The sequence below is a fragment of the Clarias gariepinus genome, chromosome 23, assembly GCF_024256425.1.
Source record: "Clarias gariepinus isolate MV-2021 ecotype Netherlands chromosome 23, CGAR_prim_01v2, whole genome shotgun sequence".
Lineage (NCBI taxonomy): Eukaryota > Metazoa > Chordata > Actinopteri > Siluriformes > Clariidae > Clarias > Clarias gariepinus.
Genome location: NC_071122.1, coordinates 5,017,507 through 5,031,835, shown reverse-complemented (window position 1 = coordinate 5,031,835; position 14,329 = coordinate 5,017,507). Strand labels below are relative to the sequence as shown.

Here is a 14,329-nt window from a genome sequence, read left to right as displayed (position 1 = left end):
ATTATCAGGGAGGCAAAGTGTTTCCAGAGGGGTGCATATATCTTGAGTAATCCTAATATTTCAGGAAAGATACTTAATAGCTTTGGACAGAGCTGGGCAAAATACACAAACCCTGTACTTGAGTAAAAGTAATGATTCCCTCTGGCAAATATTATTCAAGTAAAAGTAGACGCCCTCCAATTACGTGTGTTTAAGTATTTACCTTAAGTATTTCTCTTGAAGAAAAGGCAAATCACACAATTACACAAATATTTTCTACAAGGCTCACACTTCCAACCAATCAGGGTGGAGTTAGGGTGGAGCCAGCAGCTGTCAGTCGGTATGTGAATGCACTTCCCTTTCTCAGTTTCAGGTGTTGCAGGATTGCGCAGGTTTCCACCCACCTGGGCTACTTTATTTTTTTTATTATCTCAATTTTTTTTTGTTGCCAATTTTATCTAAACTACATGTGTACATTTATAATTGAGCAGTCCTAGTGATACACAGGCTAGATTTTATCAAAAAGAGCAAGTTTTTCTAACCTGCCTTGGGGGAACCACATCTCTCAATAAAATTAGATTAAGAATTTATATCAGCCGCACTTCCAGCAGATAAAGAGAGTTAAGAGAGAAGAGAAGTTTCCTAACAGATGCTGATTGCAGCACAGCAGTAGGGAAATGGAGGGCTGGGTACGGGTACAGCTGAAGTCAGTCGAGGTCGGTTTAAATTCCCATGCGGTGGCTGGGTTGACTTTAAATAGTCTCTCAAAAGACTGCTGTACCTTTAAATATTATGTAGAATTCATGCCACTTTTTATACAACAGTATTACTTCTAAAAGAAAAAAAAAAGGAAAAAAAAAGTATGAAGTGTTAGGGGAAACGGTTTCCATCATTCTATTCTATTGAAGGGTGCCAATATTTTTTTTCTTGCAGCTTGGCCAAACAGGTCAATGTGTGTCCAAAGAGTAGCATTTAAAAAAAAAAAAAAAAAAAGTACATATATTTCATGTAAAATCAAGGGTGCACAATTATTGGCACCCCTGATGGTAATACTTCATACAACTCCTTTTTATAAACAGAATGTAAGACACCACTCAATCTCCTATAACATTTCACAAGATTGGAGAACACCGATAAAGGGATCTTTGACTATTTCTCTTTTCACAATCTTTCTAGATCTACCTGAGTACTGGGTCCTTGCATGCTTCTTAAACAGCTTGTTGGCATGTAAATAGCGTCTGATGATTGTTATGGAGACTTGTTATGGCCACTCTGATGCAGTTATACAACAGAGAGCTTTGGAGATTTAAAAAAAAACATTTTTTTTACTTCTTTTACTAACCTCCTCACTGTGCAGGGTGGCAAGATAAACTTGGGTCGTCGTCCAGGTTAGACTGATTTTTTTTTTTTTTTTTTTACAATTTTCCGTGAGATTATGCTTTCTTTATTCTTCTGCAATAAAAACATTTATTAGAAGTCCAAGCGCACATTTCAACCAGGGGAACCAATAATTGTGGAGGGCGCTTTGTTTGTATAAAAGAAGCATAATCTCACTGAAAATTGAAGAAAAATCTTACTGCTAACTCAAGTATCTGTATATTTTTATATATACATATATATTATTAATATATACATATATATATATATACACACACACATCTATATATATATCTCACCAATACATGCACCTGTAAGGAAAAAAAACATAAGACACTGATTATTTTGCATGATTATATATATATATATATATATATATATATATATATTATACACACACACACACACACACACACTGTATGAATGGAAAATGTCTTACATTCTTGAACAAAATAAAAACATGACACGCCACCGTCTTGGTTTCACCATTCTTTATTTATACAGTAAAACATTATATAATTTTTTTCATGAATGTCCAGCAGCGAGAGCACACCACAGTGCGTTTCTACACAACAATGGGTGCAAAGCATCATTCATCCAGACACACAATCATCAAATTCATCACTGTTATAATAATTATAATAAACACTGCAAAATGAAAAATAGACCTCACGCTTCCCCAAATACATTTCATGATAACGAGGGCTGACCGCTTCAGATAAATGCAAGTGGCCCTACACGACTGAACAGATCCCTGTACCAGATGCTGCCCGAATCATTTAAGCACAAACGGAGCAAACATTTTACATACACCTGACATTCACTCACAGAAAAATATAAATAACCAAGCAGTGCAAAGGTACAAGATTAATACACAAAATGAAGAGGAGAAAAAAAAAGAGGGGGGAAAAAAAGAAGTGCAGCAAGACATTTAAGTTTGGTCTACAATTAGTGCTTATTATTGTCAAACACATTTACATCTGTCTAACTTTCTTGGTCATCACTTTGTCTTAACCTGGAACTATCCACCACCGAGCAGTAATATTTTAATATACATTATGGTAAAATTGTGGACATCACATTGACAGGGCAAAAGTAGTAGTGGTAATAATAAAACCAATAACTAATCACGTTAGAGCATGCTCCATTATCCTGAGTTGCTCCACAATTTAAGCATAAGCATCATCCTTGGCGTTCGAGTCTTAATGCTTTATTTTATCCAGGGTGCCATTACTTATGGGTTGGAATTTGAGTCTGCATGAATTAATGTGGCTAAGCAGGTCAGCTTGTATTCCAACAGGTTAATTAATTACTCATGATACTTAAGAGCTCTACACTGGCTAGATGCACTGCACGTGTGTATGTTTAAGTTTTTATGATAGCTCCACTTCACAAGCCAATCAAATACCAATAAATACAGTCCCCAAATCATTGCCTGTAAAACGCTGTGTTGCTTACTATTTATTTCATGTTGTAGATGAAATTTAGGGCATCTGGTGGTGAATTAATAATCAGGTGAGTTTGCATTTGTAAAAAACAAACAAACAAACAAACAAACAAACAAACAAACAAACAAAAAAACTCAGCCATCTAAGGCACTGGGTCTATAAGAGTGACATTAATAATATTTTGACTAAACAATAGAGCACATCCCATCCTGTGCATTCATGGAATAAGCCACAAAGTAATTTTTTTATTTTTTTCCTGATCATTAACATCTAGTCTTTTGTAGGATGCTTGTAAAGAGGGAGTTTGGGGGGGGGGGGGGGGGGGTATTTATAAAAACAGAAACGGCACTGAGGTATTGTAATAATATTGGGACTCTTGTGAGTCGTGTCCCTAATGGGTTGTGCATCAGGACAAGGATAGTAGCCGCTGAAGACTGTAGCTTCGATCTGCATTTTGTTCAATCCTGTTTGAGCCTCAAATCGCTTATAAAAGGTACAGAATCGTTCATAATGACACCAAAATAGGGCACTAAAGGTGACGCGTCCTAACCAGAAATAGGATTACTTCTCTCAAGTTTTTACCAAATTACTGTAGCAAGAGATTTTTTAAATATAATTTTGGATAAAGTGTAAATGTTGGCACCCCTTTAAAATTGTACTCAGCAAAGAGAGGAGGCTTAACCAAGTCTTGAGAGACTAGACCGAGGTTTATGGTGTGTCTATAGACATGAAAATCCCCAAGTCACTTGATTTGTTTTGTCCAGAGCAGGTCCTGCTGTTACCTTGTTAAATGCTATACTGGGAAGTTGTTATTGCTGATGTGGGAACAAAGCCACAAAGACAGAGTAAAGGCTCCCTGAAGCACTTGCACAAAAGAAGCCAGGGTTTATAATTAGGCCGCAGAGAATATCGTCTATGTAAGTGTTTATAGTGCGGCAGCAGTAACGTCCCTTCAGGGAAAAAAAAAAAAGAAAAAGAAAAAGTGCATTTATAGTCGGGGGTCGCAGTACTTTCATTTAAACCCAAAACTCCCCCAAAAAGTTAAAACAACAACTATTTAAAAGAACAATAGAAATAAAATGTTTGGCCCTTGTGTTTGATTTATAAAATATATTCATTAAATACACATGGAATGAATTGAGCTTGAATTTGTAAAATCAAGCAACTGCCTCGCACCATTTCTGCCTCGCTAAACGTGCTCGAAGTGACAGATGGCCCGATGCAGTAACAGCCCTTGTCTGTTTTAACACGCTGACCGTCCCAGTGAGACGTCCAGAGGAACAAGTGCATGACTTGGAATAAAGGAATGAAAGAAATGAACACGAGTTGAATCTATTATTTAAAAAAATAAATATGAACGCGATGAGAAGAGCATAAGGAACTGGGTCACCTAGGATACACCCAAACACGTCATGTTTTATACCACAGCCTAGTTGAGTTCTCGATTCTAATTGGCCCAAGTGTGATTACACCTCTATTACAGCATGGGTTTATAGTAATTATAGTAACAGAAATAGAAAAGTAGGTTTCTGTAGTAACAGCTTATTCACAGGGATTTGAATGTGGGAGGAGTGACGCAAAAATGTAAGACTAATAAACTGTAATACAGAAGAAGCTGAAGGATTTTCCAGGAAAATTCTTCAGAACATTGATAGACATTTAATTGCATTTTTAATCTCAGAAAAAAAATAAAAATTTAATGCTGGTGATTAAATGCTATAACGTAAGAAAGAACCTGTTTCATGGACGTTACACAACAGTAAACATGACTATAAATGAAATTTAATAAAAGTATAATGTGTCTTGAATTGTAATTACTGACTGTGGCATATAAGGAATAATAATAATAAACAGATTGTACTAAAATATTCCACTTTCATGTGGAGAATATTTTTTTTGAGCCTGTTACCTCAGTGGCCTTTTATTCCTTACATAGCAGACAGGTGATTCGAATTCGTTCTACCTGCAGCATCCTGAATCTCAAACAGGACATGAAACAGAGGTGTCGGGGACAATGCCGGCTTTGATACCCTCTCTCGTGCTCACACATTGGGACACGCTGCAACACGCTGTAGAAGACCGCTGTCGTGGATAAACGTCACCTGAGCAGCAGAAGACGTGCCACTGTCACCACAGCGAGGAACAGAAAAGAATAAATGCCGTAAAAAACACACAGAGAGACAGACACACACACACATACACCATCTTATCGCATTAATCACTGGAAATTGCACAAGATAAAATCTGTGCCAAAAGAAAGAAAAAAAAAATAGTGTTATACAGTACTGAACACGACACAGAACATGGCAAAGCTGAATTAGAAAATCTTCACATCTTGATCTGCAACACAACAGACTCTTTCTCTCTCTCTCCCCCTCTGAGCAGAAGAGGGCTGACTGAGAGTGAGCACTTGGCCTCTAGAGGCTAACAGGATATGAGTCGGAGCTTTGTGCGTGTGTGTGTGTGTGTGTGTGTGTGTGAGTGAGGAGCAGCTGGGAGAGCGAGAGGGCCACAGCACGATTACAAATGACCAAAAACACCGAACACACAAAAGCCCACAGTGGAAATGTCACATCAGAAATGTGCAGGAATTTCCATCACCTTGTCCAACACACCACATTGTCTAAAACCAGAACTGAAAAAGATTCTGAAAAGTCACGCTGCTCTGAAGGATGTAACCAAAAAAAAAAAAAAAAATTAAGAATAAATTAAAAAAAAAAACAGTAATAATGAAAAAAAAAAAAAGCTACGGGTCTGTCGCAGCCTATAGTCGGACGGTGTTGATCCGTAATGGCTGCACGTTCTTGCCGTTGGCGTGACTCTGCCCGGGGCTGAAGTACGGGAACAGCTTAGCGGAGAACTTCTCTCTGTATGTGTAGAGCCAGGACATGTCGTCGGCGTTGTAGAAGACCAGCAGGCCTTTGGGACAGTCCAGATACACACCCACTTTCTCCAGCTTGCTTTTGACATTAAGGCGGGTCCAGGGCTCGGTGCAGGCGCTGTACTGGTTGCCGTCGTGCATGACGATGCAGTAGAAGCCGCGGCTCGGGCTGATCTGGATGCTGCCCTTGCGGCTGACCGTCTCGTTCGCCACGCCGATCATCCACTGGGTCTTCTCCGAAACCATTACCTCCCAGTAGTGCACCCCCGAGCAGAAGCCCTCGGCCCCCAGCACGGACACCTCCACGTCGAACCGGCGCGGCGAGTCCTGCAGAGGCTGAGGGTGCAGGTTCCCGTATGCCACTATAGTACAGTCATCGGAAAGAATCAGCCTCTGGTGCGCTGTCAGCGGGTCCAGGGTCAAGGCGGCAGGCACTGGAACGTTAAAGGAAAAAAACAATCCCATTAAGGGAGCTATAGGGAATATTCTTTTCTTTCTGCTTCCTGTGAGGTGAGCTACACCCAATGTTTTGATATTCTTCAGCAAAAATCAAATCTAAGATAATCTACACAGAGGAAAGTTCTACATGGGAATCCTAATGATCTGCACCCACCCAAAAAAAAAGCGTAATATTAATAACCTGCAAAGACTCCTTGTGCACATAGTTTTATAAAGTATTTCTAAAGCTATATAAATGTTAAAGATCTATAAATAAAACATTTTAAACGTGTTTCAGTCTGCGGCATTAAATTTCACTTTCATATTCCTACTGGCATGGTGCTGTCCTGTGGGGATCTAATACTCCATTATAGTAAGTTCAGTTGTTTAGGTTTTTATTTATTTTATTTAGTTTAAATGGAAAATCAGAACTGGCCTGATTTATCGTGTGGAAGAAAGCGAGACAGACAGGGAAGGCAGAGAGATAGACAGCCACCGAGCAAGAGCAAAGAGAGAGTAAATAACACAGAAAGAGAGACACAGGACACGGGAAAAGAAATTAAAAAAAGAATGAGACATACATACCCAGAGTAAGAGATAATGGGAAGACAAACAAAATAAGACAGAAAAAATAAGAAAAAAAGCACAAGGGATATGGATAGAAGGAGAAAGAAAGACCTAAGGACGGAGGAAAAAATATATAAGATGGAGTAAGACTGACAGAGTGAGAGATAAACATTATAGATATATAGAGTATAGAGGATTTTTTTAAATATTGTTTGAGAGTCACTTTTTTTTTACTTTAACTAAATGCCTGTACTTATTTTATATACATTTATTTATTCTAATACTTTCTATACTTTTAAAAAAAAAAAACATTTACTCTTGTCATTTACTGGCGATATTTAAAAGCTTTGGCAATACGAATGTACACTACCATTCAAAAGTTTGGGGTCACTTGCAAATTTCTTTGTTTTTGTTTAGTGATTTATTTTCTACATTCTACAACAATACTGGGGATTTCAAAACTATAAAATAACACATACTGTATGGAATTAGGAAAAACAAAAACAACAGTTAGTTGTTATTTTAAGACACAGAGGTCAGCCTTTCTGTAATAGTTCTTGCAAGAACAGTATTGTCAAGTGCATTTGCAAAATCTGTCAAGCACCATAATGAAACTGGCTCTCATGAAGTCCATGCCAGGAGGACGAGACCAAAACCTACCTCTGCCGCAGACGAGAAGTTCATTTAGAGTTATTACCCTAAGAAAATGACCAATTAACAGCACCTCACATTGGAGGCGTTATGAAGTCTTTACAGAGCAGAAGTAGCAGAAACATCTCAATATCAACTTTTTGGCGCCTTCAGCATTCCTTTACAATGTAGAAAGAAATAATCAGGAACGATCATGGAGTTAGAAAGTAACCCCAAACTTTTGAACAGCAGTGTAATTATTAATAAAGCACCTTTGAATCTTAACAGAAAAACAAATAGCGAGAGACATATATATATATATATATATATATATATATATATATATATATATATACTAGAGAGAGGGAAAGAGAGAGATAGCTTCTGCATGCTGATGGCTCCTCAGCTCTCAATGCAGGAACATTATTACTCACAGCATTCACCTCGGCCAGCCACTGCTTTTATCCTGACAAACTCAAACTTACTCATATTCCACCTTCAAATTTTAAGCGCACTCACAAGAGAGTGAGCGATTGTATGTTTGTGTATTTCGCTGCTCCAATGCCCACAAAGGTAGTGTGGTGGCTGGAAAATGCACAGGGGATTAAAAAGTTGCCCTTGAGGTGGAGGTGAGCTCTCATACTCTCTGCGTGATGAGAACCTCCACATGAACAAACGTGTGTGTAATATGTATAAAATATGCTGGGAGTCTGCGAGTGGCCAAGTTGATCTTGCTGCTGACTCAAGGGCAAAAAAATTAAAAGCTTTATCTATCAACCGTGGGCCCGGTTCCTGAGAGAGAGTGAGGGGAAGAAAGAGAGAGTGAGGGGAAGAAAGAGAGAGAGAGAGAGAGAGAGAGAGAGAGAGAGAGAGAGACTGCTCGTGTCATGCCAGCTCACCAAGGGTCTGAACTTGCATATCAACTGGGGACCAGTCTAACTACGGCACTGGAAACGGGGAAGGAGCGCATGAAGAGTATTCACCCAACATCTACTAACAGGTATTCACCCAACATCTATTAACATCACTTTCCTTTTACTTACTGCACCATGGAGGCATAAGAAGTTTCAGAGACGTGAGGCAACACTTATAAGTGCTACTAAAGCTTAAACCTCACACACTGGTATTCCTCCGTGCAATGACGTGAGGCGGGCGTGGAGTTCTTCACGTCTAAACAATACTGCCTTGTTTTCCTCCAGCCCATGGATAGGCTTGTCTGCCAGAGACGGAGAGGAAAATAATCCCTGAAACCTTTCCATCCGTTCTATTTATAGCAGAGCCTGGAGCCGGGGCAGAAGATGGGTGGATGTTTCCACTCAGTGACAGTTTGCACATCAGGTAGTGCATTAATATTTCAGGCTGCCTTTCTTAAAACAAACACACACACACACACAAACACACAATCCAAAGTCTAAAACAACACCATGGAGGTCCGTCAAGAATAGGCTAGAGAATAACAAAACTGAAAAAGTTGGGGGGGGATCAGACAGCAGAGAGTAATAATCCCAAAAATCCATCTCGTAGGCGCTGCGGTGACATTACTGAGGTCTGGAGAGATGGATCTTACTGATTGTTTCATTCTGCATACAATCGAGACGGCTCGGCCATGGCATGCGCTCGTTTCAGTCACGCAGATAATATGAAATTGGAGAGCTGATTGAAGAGTGAGTGCTTTTTTTTTTTTCCTTCTCTCTGCTATAAGAAAGAAAGAGCAGACAGAGAAGCGTGTCCAAAACCTACACCTCTCCCTGTTCATATACCTGCAATGGCTTGTTTCAGCTGTGTCATGTTTCTATCCAGATTTTGAGACAATGTGAATTGTGCGTAGTGTTACAGAATTCTAAATAAAAATCCCCCCAGTTCTGGGGAATGAATATAAAACACATCACGATTATTTTGTTACGATAAAGGTTTGTGCACAAAGTTAAAACAGTACAAAATAAAACGAAATTATTATTATTATTATTAATATCATTATATCATAATTACTGTAATGATAAAATATTAATGAATAAAAATCCAAATGTGTGTTGTGTGTGGAGATTCACCTACTGCTGCACTCCAAAATCAATGTTTTAAAAACTATTTTTACATTTGTGATAGAGATAATAGTCCGGTTGACAGTCCAGTCACCAAAACTGAGCAGCCTGACTATTGTGATGTTTTATCATATCATCTAGCTTAAATGTCCAGTCTTCTAAAAATACCAGGATGCACAATTAACTAACAGACAATAGAGATTGGGGGGGGGGAATTTAAAGGGGTCATACAGGCCTGAGCATTTATGAGCATTTATGAGCATACATGAGCATTTAAATTAGCATGTACTGAAACAGGTTGCTGAGAACAGAGCTAGTTTTTACCAGGTAAAAGTAGTGTTTTTTTTACACAATCCTTTTGAATTTTTAATTAACGTATAATACAAACTTTTCATTAGGACCCTAAAGATCATATTAACATTTAATGAAAAATGGGATGTGTGGGACTTTTAAGGTGGTATAATGTATTTCCTTTACAGTTCTACAAATGGTGCACTGTAAACTATTCACACACCAGTAGGCAGGACAGCACTGTGTGGTGGGAGCGAAATATTTGCGAGGTGTACTATTTTAAACTGTACTAAAATCTGGAAAAATGACAATATATTAGATCAAGATATTTATAAAATTATACTTAAAAAAAAAAAATAATAAAAAAAAAAATCACGGAATCAGTATGGAATCGCAATACAAATCAAAATTGGCACATGGGTATCGTGATATCGTACCAGACGCGAATAAAAATCAAATAAAATTTACAGAACTATTTAACATTGACAATAGCATTAGTTCGCCTGCCCTCACATGCATATGAACTTTTGTAACATCCAATGCTTAATCCATAGGGTTTATTATGATGTTGTCCCACCCTTTGCAACTATAACAGCTTCAACTCTTTCGTTAGGGCTTTCCACGAGGTCTAGGAGTGTGTTTATAAGAATTTTTGACCATTATTCTTCAAGAAGCACATTTGCGTGGTCAGACAATAATGTTGGATGAGAAGGTCGGGCTCACAGTCTCCGCTTTAATTCATTCCAATGGTCTTCTATCGTGTTATGATCAGAACATATTAAACCCTATGGATTAAAGAATTGGACGATACTCAAGTTCGTATGTATTTGAAGACAGGCAAGGAAATGAATACAGAATATATGTCTGTATGTATACATATATGTATGCATGTACGTAGCTGTGAACCACCAATACTGATACTAATGACTTTTGCCTGTGTCCGAGCAATAACATGATACATAACTATTGAATTGCTCCTTTAATCACTAACAGGTTTATCAACACTGTGATAAACACGCTTGATAAACACGCTTGATAAAGCTTGATAAAGTGTAAACAGTTATTAAACAGAAGAAACAGCCATGTATTAATATTTAACCTGGCCTCGGCTTCTGCTTAAACCCTGACTGCTGCAGATATGATGGCAGCTTCCTCTAAACTTCAGAAAGTGGAAAAGTAGGAAACGGAAACAGAAAGTTACCTGGAGAGATATCCTGAAACAGAGACTTCCAGATTGTGTACTGTAACGGACCCATGTATTTAGATGTCGGAAAGTCTTCATAGGTTAGGTTGGTTTCGTGTATTTTGCCTTTTATTCTGTAGAGAAACAAGAAAATATTTGTTCCGTCATGCTGTTGGTGTCCTTAATATTCGACAGGACAAACACAAAAATTAGATCTAAACCTTAGATTGATTACACCATGCCCTCAGCCACAGGGTCACTCATCTGATTTACAGGTTTAACTAAAGAAAATGCGAAATGCTAAAAATATTCACATAATTAAGTCCCTTAGAGGGGCTGTTTATTCCCGACAACTGCTGCCCCATCAGCTCTTCACTCTCATCTACTTGTCTCCATTTAACGTGTCACAAAACAAACCGAGTTATAGATTTTAATTTTAAATATCCTGACTTGCCTTGGTATCTTCCACCAGCAATACCTTCCACGAATCACTTGCTCTCTGACCAGCGTTTATAAGAGAAGGAGACAAGGCGTTATAAACTGAAAATCGAACCACTTCCTCATCACTTTCCCTCCGAACCCCACTACCCCTCCTACCTCATCCACCGTGTTCACTCCTACCTTTCGGATGTGAGCGCCACCCCTTCCAGGAACTCATGGCGTCCGGTTTCGCTCAGCTTCTCCTGCAGGATCTGGATGCCCTCCTTGACGTCACGGAGCTGCTGGCTGTAGCGCTGGATCTTGTGCTCGATGTCAGACAAGGTGCGAGCTGTGTCGGACTCCAATTCCTCCAGCATGCTCTTCTGTCTCTCGCGCAGGAAGCGGTGTAGACGCTCGAACGCCTCACCGATTGTAGCTCGCAGGCTCTTAGCTGAGGACTGTGGAGAGGAGAAGAGAAAAAGACAGAAACAGAGAACACGATTATGAATCAATTTAGAGCAAATATGAATATCATTAACTTACACTGTAATCACCATTTGATTAATTTTATGCTAAAAACAAACCAGAGATTAAAAACAGCTAATCAGAGCAGTTAACTTGAAAGAAAAACAGCTTTAGTCCACTTTTTATACACAAACAGATGTTTAATTTTCCTTTTTCTAATAAACATCAGTTAACAACTGAGTTCTTGTTATCACAACAGTATTTTAAATTGCATCTTCAATTCTGAGTGTTACAAATGCAGACACTGGAGACTACTTCTGTAAAATATTAAATAAACATCTTACAGAAAACTTTACCAAAATTAACAACAACAAAAAAAAAGTGGAACATTTGCTTTTTGATTCCCTGTACAGTACATAAGCTCTTACAATAGAAACAATACTGTACATGCACTGTCTGGCCATAATAATAAAAGGTGCCATCAGGGAAAGAAAACTAAATAGATGATCTGGTCATTCAGTACGTTCAGGTCATCAGCTGACTTCTTGCTATGTCTTGACCTGATCAACTGAAGCATCCTCAGATCCACACACTGCCTTATGGCCTCATGATGGGTGCATTGAGCAATCTGGACTCCTCAGACCACATGACCTTTTTTTCATTGCTTCAAAGTCCAATCTTAATGTTCCCTAGCTAATCTCAGTGTATTTTTACCTGATGAGTCTGACCAACAAGTGATTCTCTTATAGGGCCACACACAATGTGCACGTGAAAATGCTCTTATTCTCACTAGTAAACATAACTTTAATTCCTACCGTAAGTCTTCACTGTTTAAGTAATCTCCGCTTTTTTTTTTTTTTCCCTGACCACATTTCATTCACAATCCTTACAGGTTTCAATAATGTGTTGGACAGCTATTGACCAAATTCTAGTCATTTTAAATTTCCGGTGCTTGATGCAGCCCCTTCTGACGTAGTGACTTTTTTCTAATTCGAACGAACACATGAATATAAACCTGCACTCCTGTCAGAGGTACCATTACAGAAAAATCACACTTTAAACCAGTGTTGAGAATTCAACAGCTTTATGGAGCAATATATCAGCCTACAGAAGTGTGGTCACCGCTGACTAAAATGGGCGAGCGTGATCAGACAGGCTTATGAAAAGATGAAAGCCATTGAGACACCAGTGAGGATAAGATTGAGCTGTCTGGAGATCAAACTCCTCCATCTGCTGCGTTAGTCATGGACGGTGCGGACTAGCAGGTGAGGAAGCTGACCGGTAGAGGAATGCTCGGTATTTAACATCTGTGCACTTTGTCAAGATAATGACTGAGGTATAGCAAAAATCTAGAGGTCAGAACCTCCAGTATGAGGGGAGAAAATTACAAAACAGAAAGAAATCATGTCTATTCAAGAATACTATATGGTCCAAAACTGAGACAAGGTTATAAAAGTGCTTTCTCATCTTTCTGAGAGCTGCATTCATCTTCCTCACATTAGCATCAAACAAAGGAAATAAAAAAGCAAAAAGCGCATGATTACCCATAAAGCCGCATTTACCTACAAAACCGACCCTCTTCATCCTCAACACATCTCCTGTCCAATCTCATAAGATCATGCTAACGTCCAGCTGAGAGAGGATCTGCACCATTCTAACACTTGGTGATGCTCGATGGATAAGTGACGGTGTAATGATGTCGAGCTCTTGATTTCGAGCTCAGGCTGAGGCTACACGAGCTATGAGCTATTTAAAGTCTCCTATCATGCAGATGCTAGGTCTTCCTGCAGCTCGCTCCCCTGAGCATCTGCTAATCGAGCCCACCTCCCCGCAGAGCATCTTGATCAGACGCAGCGACGGCACTTTAAAAGCCTCGCCGCTAAGCTGAAACCGAAGCGGGTTTGCAAAGATTTGCTCAAGGTAACCTATATATAAAGATGATTAGATGAGTTTAGCTGCCATTTAGGAGGTTACACGTTTATTAACACTATATGGACAAATGTATCCCTTTCTAGAGTTATTCTCATCTTTCCTGAGCTTGAATTTTTTGGGAAGACTCCTGTGGGGATTTGTGTTTATTCATAAACTCTACAACAGCATTAGTGAGCTGTAGTTAGCTGACGTTTGGATGTTGTTGAAGCTCCAGTCATGCTAGAACCGATTCTATGTTGAGGTTGCAACTCGAGGAAGAACTATGATTTTTAGGTGTCGCCAGGTTGCTGGTGTGACTCATTGTCACAAAAAAGGAAGAATGAGTAACTAGAGAACCCCTGGTGTTCTAAATGCATTTGAGTTACTTTAATCCACTCATTCATTAATCGGTTTATCATGAGTGTATAGGTGATAAATTGCCGGTCTCTTGTGATTCTCTGCTCCACAGCATTTATTATATTTTTCCCCACTCTCCACACAAACTCTGAGGAACTGGCAACGATTCACCCAGGCGATTTCAGTCAGGCGTGGAAAAACAACTAGCACAGTAGTCAAGCACTAGGTGATTCCGTGTCCAGACTAGTATTTTACTTTATTTGTAGCTGCCCAAAGATGAGCAGTTCAGTAGGTGGATGCTGCAGCACCAGCATCATTGCTGGGTGCAAAATGTTAGACAGAA

The 14,329-nt window shown here is 39.1% G+C and overlaps 1 protein-coding gene across 1 annotated transcript in view; it reads right to left on the bottom strand.

Moving 5' to 3' along the window:
* Nucleotides 1-5,559: 5,559 nt before the first annotated feature.
* The window catches only part of trim62.1 (tripartite motif containing 62, tandem duplicate 1), a 41,034-nt gene continuing 32,264 nt past the window's right edge, over nucleotides 5,560-14,329 (bottom strand). Inside the window, exons 4-6 of the mRNA XM_053484219.1 lie at nucleotides 11,455-11,711; nucleotides 10,852-10,967; nucleotides 5,560-6,119 (exon numbers count right to left, since the gene is read on the bottom strand). Coding sequence (XP_053340194.1) covers nucleotides 5,569-6,119; nucleotides 10,852-10,967; nucleotides 11,455-11,711 — 924 coding nt within the window. The 3' untranslated portion in view covers nucleotides 5,560-5,568. The remainder of the gene's footprint in view (nucleotides 6,120-10,851; nucleotides 10,968-11,454; nucleotides 11,712-14,329) is intronic.